Source organism: Sander vitreus, chromosome 10 (assembly GCF_031162955.1).
Source record: "Sander vitreus isolate 19-12246 chromosome 10, sanVit1, whole genome shotgun sequence".
In the NCBI taxonomy this organism is placed as follows: Eukaryota; Metazoa; Chordata; class Actinopteri; order Perciformes; family Percidae; genus Sander; species Sander vitreus.
Window position 1 is genome coordinate 14861829 of NC_135864.1, and position 20661 is coordinate 14882489.

A 20661-nucleotide genomic window follows, 5' to 3' on the forward strand; every position below is an offset into this window, starting at 1 on the left:
CCGTTTTAACAACAGTATCAGTCAGAGTGCTTAAAGTGAATGTTCTCTTTGTGAATCTACATTTGATCATCTGGATCCATTCTCTGGCCTCGCTCGCTGTCAGCCTTCACATTCTGATAAAGCAGCACAGAACATCAGTGGTTGAATGTAACTTACTACATTTACTCAAGCACTGTACTAAAGTACAAATTTGAGGTACTTGTACTTTACTTGAGTCTTTTCTTTTCATGCTATTTTTTACTTCTACTCCACATCATTTCAGAGAGAAATATTTTACTTTTTACTCCATGATATAAATCTGACAGCTTACAAATTAAGATTTCTGAACACAAAACATATGTAGTTTATGAAATACAAGGTTTTATTATAAATTAAACTACCCAACAATATACAGGCCTACAAGTACAGCTAAAATGATTAGCCGATTAAACACTTAGTTGATTGACCGAACTGTTTGATCGTTACCAGTTTCTAAAATGTGAGGATTTTTCTGCATTGAGTACTGTGCTTGTAATACTTTTAAGTATATTTTCCTGATGATACTTACATACTTTTACTTAAGTAACATTTTCACTGCAGGACTTTTACTTGTAACAGAGTATTTTTACAATGTGGTATTATTATACTTCTTCCACCACTGCAGAACAGTACATTTGGTTACACTGTTGTAAGTTACTGTACTGTACGGTAGTGGTTATCAGATAAAAGATGGGTTTTATATTGAGCCTGGAAAATGTAGACCCTCCGTGTTTCAACACCAAGTGTAGTACCATTTCCAAACGTTTGGTGACAGCAAAGACTCCTGCAAGTGTCTGATCTGCCATAAATTAGAAAAGAGAAGAAGTAAAGAGCCAATCACAAACCAGGGCACCATATTGAACCGATGTTTTGATCCAAGCTGCTGCCCTTCTCCTATAGTTTACTTTGAGTCCGATATTTTGCCACAACTCGAATAAAAAAATCACCTGAATTTGCACTCACGCGGTAGCAATGAAGCTAACGGACATTAAAAAGCTAAAAGTGGCCGAACTGCGGTCCAGACTTAAAGAACTCGGGTTGGACAACAAGGGACTGAAAGCTGAGCTGTTAGGCAGGCTGTGGTCCGCGTTAGAGGCAAGACAAAGTGTGAAGGACGGCGATGAAGAGATACAACTACAAAATGACCGCTCACAGACACCTTCAGCACCGGTGGAGACAGTGGACATCTGCACTCAGTCCTCATCACCCCCGACAAGAGCTGGTGTTTCTGAGCGATGTAACGTTAAACCGGACTGTATCCGAGAGTACACAGACACCGCCACGCAGACAGAGACCGATACCGGTCTGCCACCTCTACAAGTCTCCGAGTGTATTTCAGAGTGTGGGCCAGTGCACCAAGCGGAGGAGAGAGAAGTTGAAATGCAGCAGGGAGGTGCAGAGGATCCTGGAGATGACAGGAGAACTCTTTCATCAGAAGAGATGGGCAGAGGAAGAGCTTTCTACGAGTTCAAAGAGGAGATACGATACAAAAGGTAATGCAAGCTAGATTTTAGTTAGTAGTTTTGTAAAGACGCATATAAAAGCATCAGGCTCAGTCAAAATGTACACTTGCATTATAAGTTATGATTATACTTCATAACATGTGCTTCAGGATGTTTTAATGAGTTTTATAAGAGGCAGAGGTGAAAAGTAGAATTTTGAGGTACTTTTACTTTACTTGAGTATTTTTATTTTATGCTACTGCGATAAATGTAGGTTTTGGACAGGTGTGGCAGCACTGTTACTACGTCAGCATTGTAAAACATTCAGTCTGCAGCTTCTCACGACTAAAAAACATTAAATGGGGCAATTGTTTAGGCATTTAAAAAACACAAATGTGCTTACATGATAGGCAGACATGTCTATATATTTTACTGATTAAAAAAAAGACTGTTGCAAACCACACTTCCTATTAGGTTTCATTGATTTTATATCTTTCAGTTGCATGAATTCCAGAAAAGTAGAAGGTAAACAAGATAAGCCTGTCTGAATATGCACACGAGACATGACGGGGAAACAACAATTTAACAGGCTTTGTGTTGAAATATAGCCAAACTATATCTAAGCTATCTAAGCTTGAATCTTAAAAATGAAGCGGGTGTTATTAAGCAGCATGCATCTCTATCTCTTGTCGACCAGAACCAAATCACCACAATCTCCAGTGGACACAGAAGAGACGGGGGAGGAAGATGAAGATAAAGTCAGACTAGATCCATGTAAGTCTTTGGACAACACTCACTCTCTTTTGGGTGCAGGATTGAGTGACAGTGTTTTAAACTTTGATTACCTTTGTCCCAAGTCATTAGAGCGGTGCAGAGGCATTTTGAATCCCTGACTTTACTTGTTTTTCTGTACAGATGACAGACACCTCCACTTTGAGGTGGATCCTGATTGTGCATGTGGCCAGCCGCGGTTCTGGGCTCGATTCCCCTCGCTGTGGTCAGGCTGCAGGCTCACCCACGGGGTGCTGCAGGGCAGAGTGAGCTTTGAGATGAGGCTGGAGAGGAAGTTGCTGACTAGACAGCTGGAGGAACAAGAAGACATGGATCCTTACGGCCTGAGAGTCGGCTGGTCTATGGCCAACACCTCTCTACTGCTGGGTAAGGAATAGGTTCATTTTAGGAGAATTGATTTGAACAGAGGCCCGTTTTCTGGAGATGTTTCTTCTCGTTAAGACCCCTCTGTTCTTTCTCCCTCTGGCTTTTTATCCGTATCATACCAGGTGAAGATGAATTCTCTTTTGCTTACGATGGGCGCGGTAAAAAGGTGTCAGGTGGGAAGGAGGAAGAGTTTGGAGAACCCTTCTCAGAGGGAGATATCATTGGCTGTTATGCTGTGAGTGATTGCTTTTCTCTTCAATTCTTCCTCTGTCCGCATTCTTCGAAAATTTGACTGCTTTGCTGTTGTCTTGTGAGTTAGAGGACATTGCTTATTCTAATCCCAACTGTGTGTGTGTGTTTGTGTGTCATGTTTACACATGCACATCGACAGTCTTTCTCCACAGACGGTGCTGTTGAGCTCTCTTTCCATAAGAACGGTCGTTTCATGGGTGACGCCTTTTCCCTGGACGCTTCTATGCTCCTGGGTCGTCCTCTTTTCCCTCACGTCCTCTGTAAGAGCTGTTCAGTCAGATTCCTCCTAGACCCCACAGCTTCTCCCTGGTACCCGGGTCCTCCAGGGTTCATACCGCTAGCAGCTCTTTCTGCTGGGCAGAGGGTGCGCACCACATTGCCTCCTACCTTCAGGGAAAACTGTGAGGTGAGAGACAGTAGCTGGGGTTCCATCCAAACTATTTAAATGTGTATAATGGAAAGACAGAATTCCTGTTATCCCAAGGTGTTTTTATGCATCCCTGTGGTGGAAAAGATTGTTGTTGATGGACCAAAGTGGGGGACATTGCTAGCCATAGAGCCATAATGCTAGCGGTGCTAATTTAGTTATTTTCAGACAAGATACAAAAGTAGTTGTTACATTTGAATCTTACGCTCCTTCCCTTCAGATGTTGTTGATGGTTGGTCTTCCTGGTTCTGGGAAAAGCCACTGGGCAAGGACTCACATGAAGCAGCATCCGGAGAAACAGTACAAGCTGCTGGGCACTGAGGAGCTGCTCGCATGTATGATTGTCAGTCAAACCTCCAGTCTTCACTCTCATGTTTTATATTCACATTCAAAGATGATGTTTAATTTCTGATCAAATGATCCCAAAATGTTCTGTGCGTGTGTGTAGAGTGGCGGACAGAGGGACAGCAGGCTGCAGCAGGCCTCTCAGTGTCTAACTGAGTTGATTAAGATGGCTGCTCAGACAGCTGGCAACTATATTCTCGACCAGGTAACTTCACTGCTTAACACATCGATTTAGTAGCTGTGAAACCGATTTGACTCTGTTAACTGACCTGACCTGTATATATTTGGATATTTTCAAAAACTTTTTTCCAGTGGTAGTGTTAGAAAGTGTATTTGAAACAACCGAGAGACTGATATTGTAAGGGGTTCAGTATTTCTGAAATGTCATTTTAGTCGCAAGCATGTGGAATTATTTATTCATTGAATCACTGACACACGCATGGGCGTACCAGCACTTGGACGTTGTATTCCAGCTCTCTTGCCATATGCTTTTTGTCATCTCTCTGTTTCCAGAGCAACATTCTCTTCTCTGCCCGGCGGTACAAGCTGCAGCTGTTCATAGGCTTCAGGCGGCGGGTGGTGGTGGTCTTTCCCTCAGCAGACGAGTGGAAAAGACGACTGTCTCGGCACCAGACGAGCAACGGGGAGCAGGTCCCTGAGACCGCCCTGCTCAAACTCCAAGGTGTGACTTGTGCCCATTTTATAGGAAGTATAACATCTAAGTGAATAATAAGAGCATACCTCAGTGCCAATGAAGGCCAACTCAGTCAGTCAGAGACATGGGTGAAACTGGTGTTGGCAGGCGATGTGAAAGGTATTTTTATTAGGGATACAAACTTTTAATGTAATAATAATTACCTTTTAAATACCATTCTCTCTTTGGGATTTCTTTAACTCACAGGGAAGGAAAAAGTAAAACTGACTTCTAACTTTGTGAGGTAGTTCAGTAGTTTAACAGAGGTGTTTAGCCTATTAATCACACTGAAATGCAATTTGGGTTTCAGTTACTTATTTTATTATTCTATTTGAATTGCTGAAAAACTGACGTGGGCATCCATTTAGAGGTCTTGAACCAGGCTTGAAGTGTATGGGACTACACAACAAACTTAAGCTTCTCTTAATGCAGACAATCATAATTAAACCTGTGACAGCAGAGGTGTACATGTGAATGATACCAACACCTTCAACTCTCCTGCTCGTCTCCAGTGAGCTGCAGTCTTCCAGAGCAGCAGGGCGACCTGCTGGAGGAGCTGCAGTATGTCGAGCTGCCTCAGGAACAGGCACAGCCACTCCTGCAGGAGTATAAAGATGAGGCCCGCAGACTGCTGCCCCCCATCCCCAAACAGGAGAAGAAGAAAGCCCGACTTCACAAGAAAAGACCCCACCCTCACGGCCCTCTACCCTCGCATAGGACCCAGTGGAGTGGACTTCATGGTCAGCATGAGAAGTGATGGCAGCTTGTTGGGGAAACATGATATTTTAAGATGTTAGTTAATTTCTTTATGGTCTTTGTAGGATGGAATGACACAGGACTCAACGTGCAGCCATGGAGGCAACAGCCAAGATATGTGAGTTTTATGCACATAGATATACAGTAATATATATACATATAATAATGTTTTATATCTATGGTTATGCAGCCGTGAAATCCTACAAAACAAACCTCTTTGTTACATAATTTGGGGCTGTTGCGTTGTCGTTAGCTTAGCTGCACTTTAAAGCTGGAGTGTGGAACGTTTGTCTCCCCCTCTTGGCAGTGGGAGTAATTATACAAACACTGTTGACGTGCTTTGCGGAGGTCTCTCCGGAGGTCTCTCCCCCCTTCCTGCCTGTCAAGGTGTTGGGAAATACAGGTAGACTGACATACCGTGTAGCCAATCAGAGAGTCAGAATAAGCAGCTACGCTGTGAAGAACTGTAAGGGAGTGAGCAAGGTTGGGTTATGGCACTTCGTGTACTGCTCATGTAACAAGGTTGTGTACTCAACAAGAGTACAAATAAGAGGTATCGGCATCATTCTGCTGCACCACAGTCACCACAACTTCGGTATACTGAGAAATACAGAGTGTTCCCTGGTAGCGATAGGCTCAATCGGCATTGTGTGAACTTGTTTGGCAATGGCTTTGATATAACGGACGTTCATTTATATGTAAAGGTCCAGCACTCTTGCTTTAAAGCAACACCAAAGATTCTTTTGTACCTTAAAATAATGTTTACAAAATCGTTTCAGTGGTTCATCAACTCGTAACAGGGTGAACGGCACTTCTGCATTCGCTTTGTGGCCCTCTATCGGCTAAAACTGCACTATGCAAGTTTGCCAGATCGGGTAGCGGATCTGTAGTTCGAATGAGAACTGTTATGGACAATTCCGCTTCCAGCCTGTAGGGGGACCGAAGAGGAAAAGTACTTTGGTGTTGCTTTAAGAGGTTGTGTTTAAAGGTCCCATGGCATGAAAATTTCACTTTGAGGTTTTTTAACATTAATATAAGTTCCCCCAGCCTGCCTATAGTCCCCCAGTGGCTAGAAATGGCGATAGATGTAAACCGAGCCCTGGGTATCCTGCTCCGCCTTTGAGAAAATGAAAGCTCAGATGGGCCGATCTGGAATCTTCCCTATATGTCGTCATAAGGGGAAAGGTTACCTCCCCTTTCTCTGCTTTCCCGCCGCCCACAGCTGCCCAGAGAATTTGGCCCGCCCATGAGGAAATAGAGCTACAACCGTGGCTGCAAGCTGGTCAAGGCCACACCCCCACCCTACACCTTGCCCCACCTCTCTCCTCCTCAATAGCATTTAAAGCTACACACACAGAAATGGCACGTCCATTGTGGGACTGGCTCGTAGTGGCTGTAATTCTGCACCAAGGCTGAATTTCGGGAAAGAGACTTCAGATACAGTATTAGGGGACCACTAAGGCCTATATAAAAGCATCCAAAGAGCAGCATGTCATAGGACCTTTAACAAAATCACCTGGACCTCATCGCTGTGTCTTGTAGAAATCATTGAAGTTCAGTGTGAGGGAAGATTATTACACTGAAATCCATTTATTTTTCAAAGTTCTTATGAAGGAAACACCACAAGTGTCAAACTAATGTTTTATGACATTTGAACAGGGTGACTTTTAAAAAAAAAAAAAAAAAAGTATTCAGAAAAGAAGTTAATGATGATCTGACAAGCTGAAGAAGTCAATTCATAAAAGCCATGGTTTAATCAATGACCCAGTGAGGACATGAGGACAGTTTGTCAGTAATATAGGCAGGTGAACTGTTCACTCACCCGAAGCTATAATAGTCAGAAGAAAATAAGATAGACGTATTAAAAGTATAAAAGGACCCAATTCCCACAGCTATTTTAATCGAACATACTATTAAACTAATAACCCTGATTCCATTTCTTCTCCTGGTTCAGCTGAAGCTGAGCTCATCAGGTCCAATTTAATATGTAACTGCTTTTAAAACCGCTGAAAGATGCTAAGTAAGTGTGCAGGGTGCAGTGTTTTTTAGGGCAACAGCCCTCTTATCTTCATTTCTTAATCAAATCTCATTTTACATTTTTTACATTTCAGTGGAGTGTGCCTTATCTGGACCAGAGCTACTACTACTACAGAGATGTTGGTAACAACAGATATGAAGGGTACTGTTGAAGAAACCTGGAGCAAGAGGAAACGGATGCGTTTGAGATCTGTTTACATTGACGATCACTCTGATGTCATTTAATAAAAAAAGAAAAAGAAAAGCTAACTACATCAGCAAGTTATATTATACAGAGAACTAATGACTAGTGTATATGTTGCACTCGCTGCTTTGACCAATCAAAGATAATCAGTGTTTTAGTATTTATTCATTTTACCGAAGACAACCAGGTCACTTTGTAGTATTTTTATTCAAATATTTTAAAAATGTCAACATGTTTTTACTCTACAGTGTACAAAGTATGAAAACATTTACTGTATTTTGCACAGTTTTACCACCACTATGGTCAGAGAGAGCTTAAAGTCAAATAGTAATAAATCCCTGAATTTTAATGAAAAGGTTTCTCTTTGTGAATGTACATTTGATCATCTGGATCAATTTTCTGATGCGATCAGCTGAACGTCATGTCATCTGCTCTGGTCTCGCTCGCTGTCAGGCTTCACGGTCTGATAAAGCAGCATGGCTCCTTTAGCTGAAGGACACAGCTCCGACCACAGAGGGCTGCTTCTGTCCAGCTGCAATACCTCCTTAAAAACATTTCAGGGACAACAAAATCCAGTCTTGTGTATCTATACCTTGTTATATACCGTACTTTCCTTCTAATGCAACTGCCAAAACAAGAAAGCTCATTCTTGAGTTGGTATTCAGACAGTTGTACTCAGTTATACATCTGTAACTACTCACCGTCCTGCTGAAGAAGACAATATCTGTGGACTCATGGGCTTCTGCTCCTCCTTTCCAGTACAATTTTCTGACTTCATCAGTTGTCAACGAGCAACTGAGGACACACCGATAACAAAGACTCTACATCAGTGGTTCTCAAACTTTTTTCTATAATGTACCCCTTTTGAATTGTTTCTTTAAGCCAAGTACCCCCTGACTAGCGCTAATCACTTTCTGTAGAAAAAAAACATTTAAATGATAAAAGGAGACAAAAACTGTAAAAAAAGACCATCCATTCATTTTCGTCCGCTTACCCGGGGTCGGGTCGCGGGGGTAGCAGCTCCAGCAGGGGACTCCAAACTTCCCTTTCCCGAGCCACATTAACCAGCTCCGACTGGGGGATCCCGAGACGTTCCCAGGCCAGGTTAGAGATATAATCCCTCCACCTAGTCCTGGGTCTTCCCCGGGGCCTCCTCCCAGCTGGACATGCCTGGAACACCTCCCTAGGGAGGCACCCAGGGGGCATCCTTACCAGATGCTCGAACCACCTCAACTGGCTCCTTTCGACGCGAAGGAGCAGTGGCTCTACTCCGAGCTCCTCACGGATAACTGAGCTTCTCACCCTATCTCTAAGGGAGACACCAGCCACCCTCCTGAGGAAACCCATTTCGGCCGCTTGTACCCTGGATCTTGTTCTTTCGGGCATGACCCAGCCTTCATGACCATAGGTGAGGGTAGGAACAAAAACTGACCGGTAGATTGAGAGCTTTGCCTTCTGGCTCAGCTCTCTTTTCGTCACAACGGTGCGATAAATTGAATGTAATACCGCACCCGCTGTGCCGATTCTCCGACCAATCTCCCGCTTCATTGTCCCCTCACTCGCGAACAAGACCCCAAGGTACTTGAAGTCCTTCACTTGGGGTAAGGACTCATTCCCTACCTGGAGAAGGCACTCCATCGGTTTCCTGCTGAGAACCATGGCCTCCGATTTAGAGGTGCTGATCCTCATCCCAGCCGCTTCACACTCGGCTGCAAACCGATTCAGTGAGTGCTGAAGGTCGCAGGCCGATGATGCCATCAGGACCACATCATCTGCAAAAAGCAGCGATGAGATCCCCAGCCCACCGAACTGCAACCCCTCTCCAACCTGACTACGCTCGATATCCTGTCCATAAATACTACAAACAGGATTGGTGACAAAGTGCAGCCCTGGCGGAGGCCAACTCTCACCTGAAACGAGTCCGACTTACTGCCGAGAACCCGGACACAGCTCTTGCTTTGGTCGTACAGAGATTGGATGGCCCTGAGAAGGGACCCCCTCACCCAGTACTCCCGCAGCACCTCCCACAGTATCTCCCGGGGCACCCGGTCATACGCCTTCTCCAGATCCACAAAACACATGTAGACCGGTTGGGCATACTCCCAGGCTCCCTCCAGGATCCTTGCAAGAGTAAAGATCTGGTCCGTTGTTCCACGACCAGGACGGAATCCGCATTGTTCCTCTTCAACCTGAGGTTCAACTATCGACCGAACCCTCCTTTCCAGCACCTTGGAGTAGACTTTACCGGGGAGGCTGAGAAGTGTGATACCGCTGTAATTGGCACCTCCTTTTTAAAAAGGGGAACCACCATCCCGGTCTGCCACTCCTTAGGCACCGTCCCAGACTTCCACGCAATGTTGAAGAGGCGTGTCAACCAAGACAACCCCTCCACACCCAGAGCCTTAAGCATTTCTGGACGGATCTCATCAATTCCTGGGGCTTTGCCACTGTGGAGTTGTTTAACTACCTCAGCAACCTCCACCAGGGAAATTGACGACAATCCCCCATCATCCTCCAGCTCTGCCTCTACCATAGAGGGCGTATTAGTCAGATTTAGGAGTTCCTCAAAGTGCTCCTTCCACCGCCCTATTACCTCCTTAGGTAATCCTTACAAAGGAGCACTTTGTAAAAAAGACAAACTTCGAAAAAGATGGTAGAAAGAAGGAAGTAAGGAAGGCAAGATTAGGTCCAAAGAAGGCAACATAAATGTCACATTTTTGGTAGAAAAAAAAAAAAAGTCTACATAAAGAGGAACAATGTTCTGGAAAACAGCCTACTAACTATTAAACATTTTGTTAAATATCTCACATACCCCCTACAGTCCTCCAAAGTACCCCTAGTGGTACACGTACCCCCATTTGAGAAACACTGCTCTACATTATATCTTAATAAAGCGATTTGAGGCAAACTTCCATCATATCAAAACTGAAGGAATGAATACCTGACATAGAACTCAGCACTTGGTCTGCCGGCGCTGGTGTGATTCAGAGCGACACCCATCAGGACCGGCTCTCCGAGGGAGCTCAGAGGAATATTCACCTGCACACGTACCGAGGGAAGACGGGATGAAGTATGTGAGACAAACAACATACAACACTTTTAGTTTTCAAAGAATTTCTCAAGTGAATAACATACATTTTCTTTATGAAGTCATGTTCAAAAAATGATGACTGAGCTCTTCCAATGTATTGGGGAAAAAAGCTAATGTGAATATTGTTTTATATTTTCTTTGAATTTGTTTTAAAAACTGGTTCAACAATCAGTAAGGTTAACAAAAAGATTATCAATAAAGCCAATTTTCACCAGGAAAAACTAAAATGCTTTCCAATTCATTTGAAAGATGTTATAATCACTTAATATTCTACACATAGACGTTTTAAGTGCAGTCACCAGAGTTCATCTTTCAGAAAGCCAGTACAGTTATTCTTGGTTGTTTTATTGATCTTTTAACAAGTCTTTTGAACTGGTCTTATCTACAGATTTTTTTGTTTATCGCTGAAGGACAGAATCAGACTGACCTTTAACTAAATTAATCAACAACAATTTGGATAATAAATGAATCACCTAATTCAATGATTAACAATTTTTGCTGGTTACGGCTTCCCAAATGTGCAGATTTGTTGTTTTTTTGTCTTACGTGATAATAAACTGAATATATTTTCTGGACTGTTGGTTGAGTGATTCAAAGACATCTGGGAACTTTTTCACATTTTTCTGACATTTTAATATACTAAATGATTAACCAATTAATAAAATCAACAATATGAAGTGCTTAAAAAAAAAGTATAATGACTTTCAGCCATAGTTTAGAATGGGAGTGAAAAACAGGGACTCTTATTTACCAACAACTCCTAAAGCTCTGGACTTATTTTATGCCAATATGGAAATGTAGCCTTTGGTTTTTATTCTATTAAGTCATCTTAAGTCATATAAATAAAATAACTAACTAAACATCAACTTGATGAAATAAGTTAACAGTGGACTTTTTTTTCCCCCACCTCATCTCTGATTTCAGCGCACACAGACGAGAACAGCTCTGAGACGACGGGCCTCTGCGACATCATGTCCACACTGATCTGCTGCTCACACACTGCCTGGCCCAGGCGCTCACACACCACCTGAGGAGGTGCATCAATGGTATAAATAACATATCAAGCATATTTGAATGACACTTTATTTACTTCACCTTTGGCTCTGGGTGACCTCCGGGGATGTCCAGGAGCCCTCCTGCCTCTGCCACTCTCTGGCTCCTCCTGATCAACACTACCTGACCGTCGTCTGTACATAGGACTGCACCCACACCCAGAGGCTGAGCCAGCAGTGCCAGAGGATCACCGAACTCCACCTCTCCACGCTGACGTAGCTCTGCCACTCTACACGACCAGTTTGTTCCCAGGTAATCTTTGTAGCATGTAAGGCCTAGTCTCAGAGTGAGGAGGTGGCCGGTCCCTTGATCCTCTGTATTTTTGGAAGGACGTTCAGCTGTAATGCTCTTAGACTCACTGTATTTAGAGGAAGCTTGTGACAATGCACGGACACTATCTACATTTTCTTTCTGATTCCCAGGTCTGTTTCTTTTGTCCAAATTGCTCTGAACAGCATCCTGCAGAGAATCAGTGACACACAAACTCTCCTCTACCCTTTGTCTGCTGTCTTGTAATTCCCCTTCCGGTTCCTCTCCAAGGTCTAAGAAGGGGATGAGGGGTGGATGAGTGCAGGATTGGTGTTTAGGAGAAACAGAACATGATGAGGCCAAGCAGAAAGAGTGCAGTCTGAATTTCATCCCGTTGAAAAGCCACGACTCTTTGGATACTCGCTCTGTCCACGCCTCCTCTATTTGACGCTCTAGAGCCGGATCAGTCTGCCTGTTGAATCTAAGAAGAGGGAGAGGAAGCATGACAAAATCCTTAGGTTACTACAGTTACATTTTGCCCATACTGTATAAGGATAAGGTGTTATTCTATATTTTTCACATATCCCATAAAAAGACCCTTATACCATGACTGTGGCCTACTGGGGCTGAAAATGTAATTCTAATAATATCATGTTTAATCCATTGTGTTAGGTAGAAAGGCCTTAAAATTATATTACTCTCAGAGGCCTGATTTATTTTTATAAATATTTATGTTCATTTGCAAATGTGTTAGGTGGGTTCCTTTTATAAGTCCTCGTTTTTTTTCTTCATATTTTTATGTTATTGTATGTTTCTTCTTTTTTTATTTTATATGCGCAAATAAAGAAAAGAAAATAAAGAAATTAAATGTTCCTACCTTTCAGAAAGCTCCACTTGTACTTGAGACTCCAGCAGGCCCCTCCAGGCTGCACAGTGCAGCAGCACAGACACCTCCGGGTCCATCATGTCTCACTGTGGATCATCAGTGAAGTCTTCACTCACACTGCTGCAGCTCTGTAAGTGTTTTTAACTGTTAATATTTCTGTTCATCTTATACAAACTTCACAGTAAAGAAACAGAAGCTGTAAACATGTTGTAAAGAGCTGAATCTGATAACATTTAGATGCAGTAAATAACTGTGTCCAGGTAAGAAACTGTGTGTCTTGTTGGCCTCTCCCTCCACTCCCAATACACAAACAGAACACAGACACACATTCAGAGACAGCACAAGTCATTTTGCTGCTTTATTAACAAGCCAGCCAGTATTTTTCTGCACAGCATTATCAAAAATACGATATGTTAACCCATAGAGCAACGTACGTATGTGTATGGTTTACTGTTTATTTGACCTGATATGTAATCGAGCTGTAGTATTAAGTAATCAACTTAAAAGCTGGCATAATGTGGACTAGAACTGTCCAGTCCTTTAAAAAGAGACACAATTAGACAGAAATCATATTTTTTTTCGTTTGCTAGCTAGTGTCCAGTTTGCCATGGATCACACATATGTGGCTATGCTAATTATATTCGTAAGTTACTTAAGTTAGCCTCAAGTGTTAACTGACAACTTTAGAGAGGAGCTACTTCCAGCACATCCTGCAACTGAGCACAGACAGACATAAGTACCATTTATTAAGTACAAATCACATCATGTTACTTGTATTTCATAAATCTAACGTTACTAAATAGACTGGACAACTATTATTTAATCTGTTAAATGTGGACACACGGCTGTTTTGATCTTACCTTCCTAGGTGGAAGCGTATACAATGGCTCTGTGTAGTATCTTCCTCTTTTTCAGACAGACGGCAAAATGTGTTCATTATCACCATCCAGTGACCAAGAGCCCGAACTACATGTATGTCACATCATTATCTATGTTCCTAAATATTTTACCGACAGCTGTAAAAAAGTATTGCGCATATTTAAAAAACAATTTACGTGTTATGTAGTATTCAAGATTTACTGCTACGATAAATAAATACCTTAGTAGGTGAACACGGCAGCAACAGGGTTAAAATCCTGGGGAAACAAACACGTGCAGGGGCGTGTTTATGTTGTATAAAGCCATAAAGCTAAAGCTGCTCATACTTCTGGTCAACTTCCGGTCAGGATCAAAATAAGATTCTTGGCAATGTGTTGCAAGTAAACAGTACTACAAAGAAAATGTAAGACATGTTATTTTGCAGTTATTGTTCACAGTAATTACACTTAATTACAATTTAGGTTAATTTTTGGCAAAAAAAGTCAGATAATAATTACATATTTTATAATAATTGTGTTGTCTGCTATGTTGAATATTATAGTTTTATTATTATTAACAAACTGCATGACGTGTCCCTACACTCTATATGAGGCACTGTCGCTCAAATACCAGGCCCGGCGCAAGTATAAAATGACTAAGGGGGCAGGTAAAAATTGCGAGGGGGCGATTTTTTTTTCATAAAGTAGGCTAAAATTAACTAATTTACCCAGGCTTTACCCACGCTGCTGCAACAGGGTCAGCACTCGCAAATATAGCATTTCTTGAAGCAGTTAAGTTGCCCATTTATTTTCATAAAATATTTTTAATAAGTTTAGCTAGCTAGAGCAGTAACATTAAGCTAACGTTAGAAACTGCTAACGTTAAAAACTGCTAACGTTACACGAGTTACGTCTAACTAGGATGTGTGGCTATCGCTTGACAGTAACTGAGGCACCTGTCACATCAGGGTCTGAGGGCGGCTGCGCTGCAATGATATGGGAAGGGGGCTTGGCCCCCCAGCTGCCCCCCTAACTTTGGTGTTCAAAAAAGCTGTGCTTGTAAAAACAAACTGCCACTATGTCCACAAGCTTCTTAAACCATGAATACAAACAATACATTTATAATAATTTATAATAAATAATAATAATTATAAATGTAATCTTAGCCCCCTGACCCTCAAATAGCTAGGTCCCTGAATCAAACGTTTAGAGCGGTATTCGCACAGTCTGGCTCGTCGCACACAGCAAGTCTTCTGCGGTGTGGCGGCCCTGCATCCCTGCAAAGACTGGAGCGACAGAGCTGCCCCCGAGCCTCTGAAGGTGAAGTCAGTTTCCCCAGGTGAAGTTTAACCACACGTTTAATTTAAAGTTAAATTCCACGCCCCCTACACGCCCCTGCACGTGTGCAATTATTATTTATTATTAGCTTGTGGACATAGTGGCAGTTTGTTTTTACAAGCACAGTTTTTTTGAACACCAAAGTTAGGGGGGCAGCTGGGGGGGGGGCAAGGCCCTACAGTGCCTTGCCCCCCGCCCGTAGTTCCGCCCCTGCGGTAGATTGAAATGGAAAAACGGCACTTTATTTTGAAGGATAAATCTTCAGTGTTCCGGTTTTAATCCAGCTAGCATGATGCAGCTGAGTCAACGGACCCACAGAACAGCTAGTTATGAAACTGAGTCTTGGTGGTATGTCACTTTTCTCTAAGTTCTGGCTTCTTTTACCATTGTGTCGCATTGTTTAACGTTTGTTCTTCGTCTTTTACACAACACCGCTAGCTAAAGTAAATCATTATCAAACTAACAGTAGAACAAAATAACGTTAGCTGTCAGGCTACCGTTAGTTCTGCTGCACTGGTAGCACAACAAAGTGTCCCTACTGGAAACTCGTTGGCACTGTTTGCCCTTTATTTGATAGTGTATAGTGATTAATGTGCAAACAGCAGCAGCAGCAGCAGTCTGTAGCTGGTATTGTGTAGCTGAATAAAATAAAATGAATAAAGAAGTATGTATAAAGCTAACGTTAACTTAGTTTGGGTCAACACGACCCCAAGATCAATGTGTCAAAGTGTCAAAGTGAGTGACAAGTTGTGTTTCACGTTTCAGCAGATAATAAGAGAGATCCGAGGACCAACTGCTAGTGTTGTTTGATCATAAAAGTGTTAAAGTCCTTAATCAAAGATACTTCACTCACCTCGTCCCCTGTTGTTGTCCGTAGCCAGTCAGATCACCTCTCAACAGATGAGGGGAAAGTTGCTGACAGCATCATTTTCAATGGAAACACACTAGAAAGGTAAAGACAGGAGAACTGTTTCACAGAAACTCTAACCACGTTTTCTACCAACAGTGTATCTCTCTATTTATATTTACATTTATTAATATGTTGTCAGACTAAATGGTCCGAAGACATGGTCAACAAACAAACTAAGAAAATACTTTTTCAGTATCTTTCAATGACTAAATACTATAGATTACATTTCATGTGCACATGAATAGTCACATTTTATTATTATTTTATTATTTCATATATTGCTCATATAGTAATCTTAAGGTAAATGCCAGATAGCCCATACAATGTATTTAATTAACAATTTAAATCCAGTTGGCCATGGTTGTGGGAGTGGCCAGCTGCCATTTCCGTGGTTTTGTTTTTGTTTTTAGCGCCAGAATTGTTTTAAAGATATATCTTATATGGCAAAAAAACCCCAAAACTAAACATGTCTAGAAATTATGAAAACAATTAGCCATTTTTTTAAGCACAATGCCTTCAGTGTTGGTTTTGTCCCTAAGTGCCTCTTTGTCTAGATGTACACTAGAGTAATAAAACACCAGATTATGTCCTTCCAACAGAAGTAGATTTATAACATTTGTATACTCAAAGTGCAACATACATATATTTAAAATGGTGTGAGGCCTGGGTCTGGAGTCTGTGAACTTGGTAGTTATTATGGTTTTAAATATCTTCCTGTTTCTCCTGTAGTGCTCTTTGTATTATAGATAATGTTAACATTTGCCCTTATTGCACAGGTCCTCTGTGTGGAAACTCAGACTTTTTCCATCATGCGTTTAGACGCTCAGCTGCGTCTCTGTCAGAGTTGTCTTTGGGGCTGCAGGAGCGGGCTGCGCCTGCTCTCCCAGAGCTATGCACACAGGTAGACTTTATATATGTGTGTGTGTGTGTGTGTGTGTGTGTGTGTGTGTGTGATAGTGATTGGTGATAGTGTTTAGTTACTCTGCTTTGTATTTTGTTTGGTTTTGAGTGCTTTGCTTTCTCAACCACAGAAAAGCTGTGAACTACTACAATCTTCTGGGAGTCAAATCTGATGCCTCCTTGGAGGAAATAAAAAATGCCTTTTTTGACAAATCTAAGAAGGTAAGGTCCTAATTTGTGAACAATAAAATGTATGGCCACATGAGGGAAGCCTTTCACAGCGTAGTTTATACTTATTAACTGTTCCCACAGTTAGCTTCCTGACTGTTTGTTTTCAGGTTGTGGCTCCCAGTGTAAATAAGGATGTGCATGTGTATTTACCTTGTGGTTTGGGCGTAATTGAGGGGTAAGACAACTCACTCTTAAGAGAAATACGCATGGTTTTAAGCGCAACTGCAAACCATACATTTGAATACATTTGTTTAACAGAGAAACATGTTTGTGTGTTAATTCAAGAAATGCATGTCCAGATTAGCACATGTTAGCACCAGAATATATCTCTTGGTTTATTGGTTGGTTTAGACCTCATTACAACTGACCAATTCATCATGCAGCTGCACCCAGACAGCAACCCATCCAACCCAGCGCTGCACAGCCAGTTTGTGGAGCTGAACGAGGCCTACCGAGTGCTGAGCAAAGAGTCGAGCAGGAAGGAGTATGACTTCAAAATCAGACGCCCATACAGTGGGGGCCAGGCCTTCAGATCTGCCTCCAGTCACACCAGCTACAGATCTAGGTGAAGATATACAGAATATGTCCGTTTGTGCTTGCTTATTAGTCCAATGTAACCTGACCTTCCTCTTCACTCTTTAACACTGTTAATGTTGGCTTGTGGCATTGTTTTTTTTTTCCTGCTGGAACACTCTTGAAAATGCTATTCTTGTGAAGACTGAACAACTCTCAAGCGCTGCAGCAACGCTGAATAAAGAATTCATCTCTGTACTTTGCCAAAGAAGGAAAACTACTTCTGCAACTTCTGACTAGAAATTAAGATTTATATTTCTAAATAATTCTTGATGGAGGCGCTGCATAATTTGATGTTTCAGGTTTTGTTTAACCTTGTGCAGTAACCAGCCTTCAGCAAATTGTGTTTTTTGTTTTTTATTCGGATAAACGACTTGACACTTAACATCTTAAACATCTTTTTTCTAGTTTTTGAGAAAAGACAGAAAATCAGTAAGAGGTTACTGTCTTCCAACAGTCAAGTGGAAGATTCAGACTTAGAAAAAGTTTCTTGTCAGTCACAGTTTGATGGAAATGTACTACATAATAGTCCCTCAGACTTTCCTCATTAACGCTTTAATTAAGACTGTTTTTAACATTTGTACCATCTGTCCCATCTCCTGTTTTTGATGTCACCAATCATGATTCTTCTTCAACTACTTTACCATCAGTACGGATACCCAGGAGAACTTTCGTTACTGGGAGCAGTTTCGTCAGTCTCAAGCACAGGAGATGACGGCAGAGGAGTGGCAGAGGAGGAGGAGGAGAAACTTCCGCCTGGTGAGCTACTGCTTCATCACGATGGTGCTCAGCGTCGGAGCCCACGTAGTCTTCTTCAGGTACAAAACCACCACATGATGAAGACACTTTTAAAGGGAAAGTCTCAAGCATTTAAAAGGTGAATGTTAGAACAATAGAAATGATGTGACAGTCTCCATACTGTACCAGAACCTTGTATCGAACTTCCCACTGCGGTGCGTCTATCTTATTTCCTGTGTTTGTTTTTTTTTTGCTGTGCATTCACATCCAGATGATGATTGTGGACATGTCTCTGTGCCATGTGTGTTGGCACAACCTCATGGCATGTGGCCTTGTAGTTGTTTTCACACACCGACTCTGTGTCACTTATGTTCGTGGCGATTCCCTTCTTTGTGAGCTGAAGAGCTGTTAGAACAGCTGTACAAACTCATAAAGACAACTGAGCATACACAGTGCCTGCTGAGCGACGTCAAGTTTTTAGGTTAAGCAAAGTTTTTCTGCGAACGGTGTCTTAACTCAAGTGTTTCTCCGACTCTTTCAGGAAACTGGAAGAAGTTCACAATAACTTTATGGACGAAAAAGATCGAGTCATCACAGAAATTTACAATGAATCCAAAGAGAGGGCCAGGTCAGCGCACAATCTTCAAATTAAACTGTGTTTTTCCTTTGTTTGATGGCACATTTGGGTGGTAGCAGTACATTTGTTTGAGTTTTGTAACGCTTGAATATGGAGTTAAGTGTAAGGGTGTCTTCTGTGCTGTTTTTCAGGGCCAACGGTTTTAAGAAACAGACTGAAATCCTGCGGCAGAAACATGCTGAGTTTCTGGAGAAATACAAGATCCGCAAGGATGGAGAGGACAAGTAGGAGAGTCCTTAACTGTGCTCTGTGATAATGGAGTTTCAACTGCCAGCAGGTGAAAGGCAGTGGACTGGATGTGGTACCTGTTTTAGGATTTTTAAAGTTTTTTTTATTTAAATGAAACATGTTGATGTGTTTGTCCTCAGTTGAGTACTTGAAGACACACAGAACATGGGCGTGATGTGGGAATGTTTCATCTGGTCATACAAGTGTTTCTTAGTGACCAAGCCAAGCTGCACATCAGACTGCACCGGTCTGTTGAAGCATTTACTGTATACCTACTGTAGAATATTTGAAGTGATGTGACGGTCATAAGGATCCACCTACAGTATGTACACGAACCACAATGAACACTGTTCAAACTGCCTCTTATGAACTCACAGGAACATGCTATTTATTGTCCTCTGCCTCGTTGCTGTGTTAGTGGGGCTCACAGATAACAGCAAATTAACGCCAGATGACAGCAGTTGAGTTGATCAAGTCAAGACGAGACAGACTAACTGTAATGCCGATATGTTTCTTGCTGAAAGAAAATTGTATTGATTAAAATCATATCCTGGGTTGCACACAAGAGGACGCGCCGTAATGTTCTCTTAGGCTTGCTGTAGTCTCGCATAGCCAGACCTATCTCCACAATACATTTTAGTGCTGTGCCAGCGCTGGAGAAAGGTCCGCCTGAACCCATCATAATTAAGCACTAAGGGAAACAAACACTTGTTTGTATTTCTTTAAACCAATCACAATCATCTTGGGCAGCGCTAAGCCTAGGATGAAGCGACGGTGCCCTTTGCAAAACAGTGTCAGGAGGAGATTTGTGTCTGAAATAGGCGGCCAATAGCAGGCGCATACACACAGTTTGTTTGTTTGTTTTATTTGGATCCCCATTAGCTTCAGCGTAAGCTAAAAGCTATTCTTCCTGGGGTCCTACAGTCTACATCCTGTGAGTCAGACTAGGTTTGATGAGCGAGGGCGTGATTGAAGGGGGTGAAGTATGACACGTTCGAGTCAAACGTTTCAGCAACAATGGTTTGTCAAGCAAAGTGGTCGAAATATCGAAATATGCTACAATGCCTGTTTGCTGGTCACAGTTATGAATTTTGGGACATCACTGTCAAACTCCTCACTGTTCCCTCTGTTGACCGTGTGTTGCTGTTTGAAAAGCAACGCATAATAAAATGTCCTCCATTTGTTAGAAATGGAGTCAGAGAAGAAAATCGATATTATCACATGAAAAGAGTGACACACTAACTTACTTAGAGTCAAACTATTGTATTAATAATGAGACTGAACATGTTCACATTGAATACAAAGAAGTTTGCTGGTTATTTCAACATTTACCACTTTACCTCTGTTTTTAGATATTAGAGATTGTTGTTTTTCAATTTTTGACTGCCTTATCTATTCCCTGATGGGATGTCGGAGGGAAATGATTAAAAGATCAACTTTTTCTCATCAATCATTACTTCCCCTTTTTTGTTTTCTCTCTCGTTCAAGTATGCTTTGGTTCTGGTTTTGTAATACAGAACAGACTACATTTATTTCTCTCTAATACATTTAAGCTCCGTTTGGAAAAAGGACTTATCAAAGGTTAATTAATCATTTTAGCATTATCTTTCTACAGTGAAATTAATTTCCTTTTATTGGCAGAGTTAGCAGGAGGCTC

The 20661-nt window shown here is 41.9% G+C and overlaps 3 protein-coding genes across 5 annotated transcripts; 2 read left to right on the forward strand and 1 right to left on the reverse strand.

The window, feature by feature from the left end:
• Window positions 1-875: 875 nt before the first annotated feature.
• On the forward strand, window positions 876-7865 carry LOC144524296 (heterogeneous nuclear ribonucleoprotein U-like protein 2). Its single transcript, XM_078260447.1, has 11 exons — window positions 876-1511; window positions 2158-2234; window positions 2376-2618; window positions 2741-2853; window positions 3010-3276; window positions 3518-3640; window positions 3746-3847; window positions 4156-4324; window positions 4849-5076; window positions 5158-5210; window positions 7204-7865. The coding sequence occupies exons 1-11, from the start codon at window positions 991-993 to the stop codon at window positions 7279-7281; spliced, it is 1974 nt and encodes a 657-aa protein (XP_078116573.1). The 5' UTR covers window positions 876-990; the 3' UTR covers window positions 7282-7865.
• nudt22 (nudix (nucleoside diphosphate linked moiety X)-type motif 22) lies at window positions 7502-13671 on the reverse strand. 2 transcript variants are annotated; one of them, XM_078260448.1, is made up of 7 exons: window positions 13453-13671; window positions 12584-12720; window positions 11500-12187; window positions 11312-11431; window positions 10255-10352; window positions 8015-8108; window positions 7502-7857 (listed from the first exon to the last, which is right to left on the reverse strand). In XM_078260448.1, exons 2-7 carry the CDS (start codon window positions 12670-12672, stop codon window positions 7738-7740), a joined length of 1209 nt encoding a protein of 402 aa, XP_078116574.1. In that variant the 5' UTR covers window positions 12673-12720; window positions 13453-13671; the 3' UTR covers window positions 7502-7737. The 2 variants fall into 2 exon arrangements, with proteins under 2 accessions (XP_078116574.1, XP_078116576.1); XM_078260450.1 differs by lacking the exons at window positions 10255-10352; window positions 11312-11431; window positions 11500-12187; window positions 12584-12720; window positions 13453-13671 and adding an exon at window positions 8308-10248.
• Window positions 13672-15058: 1387 nt separating this feature from the next.
• dnajc4 (DnaJ (Hsp40) homolog, subfamily C, member 4) lies at window positions 15059-19756 on the forward strand. 2 transcript variants are annotated; one of them, XM_078260451.1, is made up of 8 exons: window positions 15059-15135; window positions 15665-15739; window positions 16474-16598; window positions 16729-16819; window positions 17212-17393; window positions 18052-18219; window positions 18681-18767; window positions 18908-19756. In XM_078260451.1, exons 3-8 carry the CDS (start codon window positions 16507-16509, stop codon window positions 19002-19004), a joined length of 717 nt encoding a protein of 238 aa, XP_078116577.1. In that variant the 5' UTR covers window positions 15059-15135; window positions 15665-15739; window positions 16474-16506; the 3' UTR covers window positions 19005-19756. The 2 variants fall into 2 exon arrangements, with proteins under 2 accessions (XP_078116577.1, XP_078116578.1); XM_078260452.1 differs by having other exon boundaries at window positions 15083-15135; window positions 15669-15739.
• The last annotated feature ends 905 nt before the right edge of the window (window positions 19757-20661 follow it).

What these genes read in the sequence shown, in the direction of transcription:
- dnajc4 (XM_078260451.1), top strand. Translation starts at nt 16,507, where the DNA reads ATGCGTTTAGACGCTCAGCTGCGTCTCTGTCAGAGTTGTCTTTGGGGC. An exon ending in TTTTTGACAAATCTAAGAAG is followed by an intron (nt 16,820 to 17,211) that starts GTAAGGTCCTAA and finishes TTCATCATGCAG; the next exon opens with CTGCACCCAGACAGCAACCC. An exon ending in GCCCACGTAGTCTTCTTCAG is followed by an intron (nt 18,220 to 18,680) that starts GTACAAAACCAC and finishes CGACTCTTTCAG; the next exon opens with GAAACTGGAAGAAGTTCACA.
- nudt22 (XM_078260448.1), bottom strand. Translation starts at nt 12,672, where the DNA reads ATGATGGACCCGGAGGTGTCTGTGCTGCTGCACTGTGCAGCCTGGAGG. An exon ending in CAAGTGGAGCTTTCTGAAAG is followed by an intron (nt 12,188 to 12,583) that starts GTAGGAACATTT and finishes CCCTCTTCTTAG; the next exon opens with ATTCAACAGGCAGACTGATC. An exon ending in GCGCTGAAATCAGAGATGAG is followed by an intron (nt 10,353 to 11,311) that starts GTGGGGGAAAAA and finishes GTACGTGTGCAG; the next exon opens with GTGAATATTCCTCTGAGCTC.
- LOC144524296 (XM_078260447.1), top strand. Translation starts at nt 991, where the DNA reads ATGAAGCTAACGGACATTAAAAAGCTAAAAGTGGCCGAACTGCGGTCC. An exon ending in AGCTGCTCGCATGTATGATT is followed by an intron (nt 3,641 to 3,745) that starts GTCAGTCAAACC and finishes GCGTGTGTGTAG; the next exon opens with AGTGGCGGACAGAGGGACAG. An exon ending in GCAACTATATTCTCGACCAG is followed by an intron (nt 3,848 to 4,155) that starts GTAACTTCACTG and finishes CTCTGTTTCCAG; the next exon opens with AGCAACATTCTCTTCTCTGC.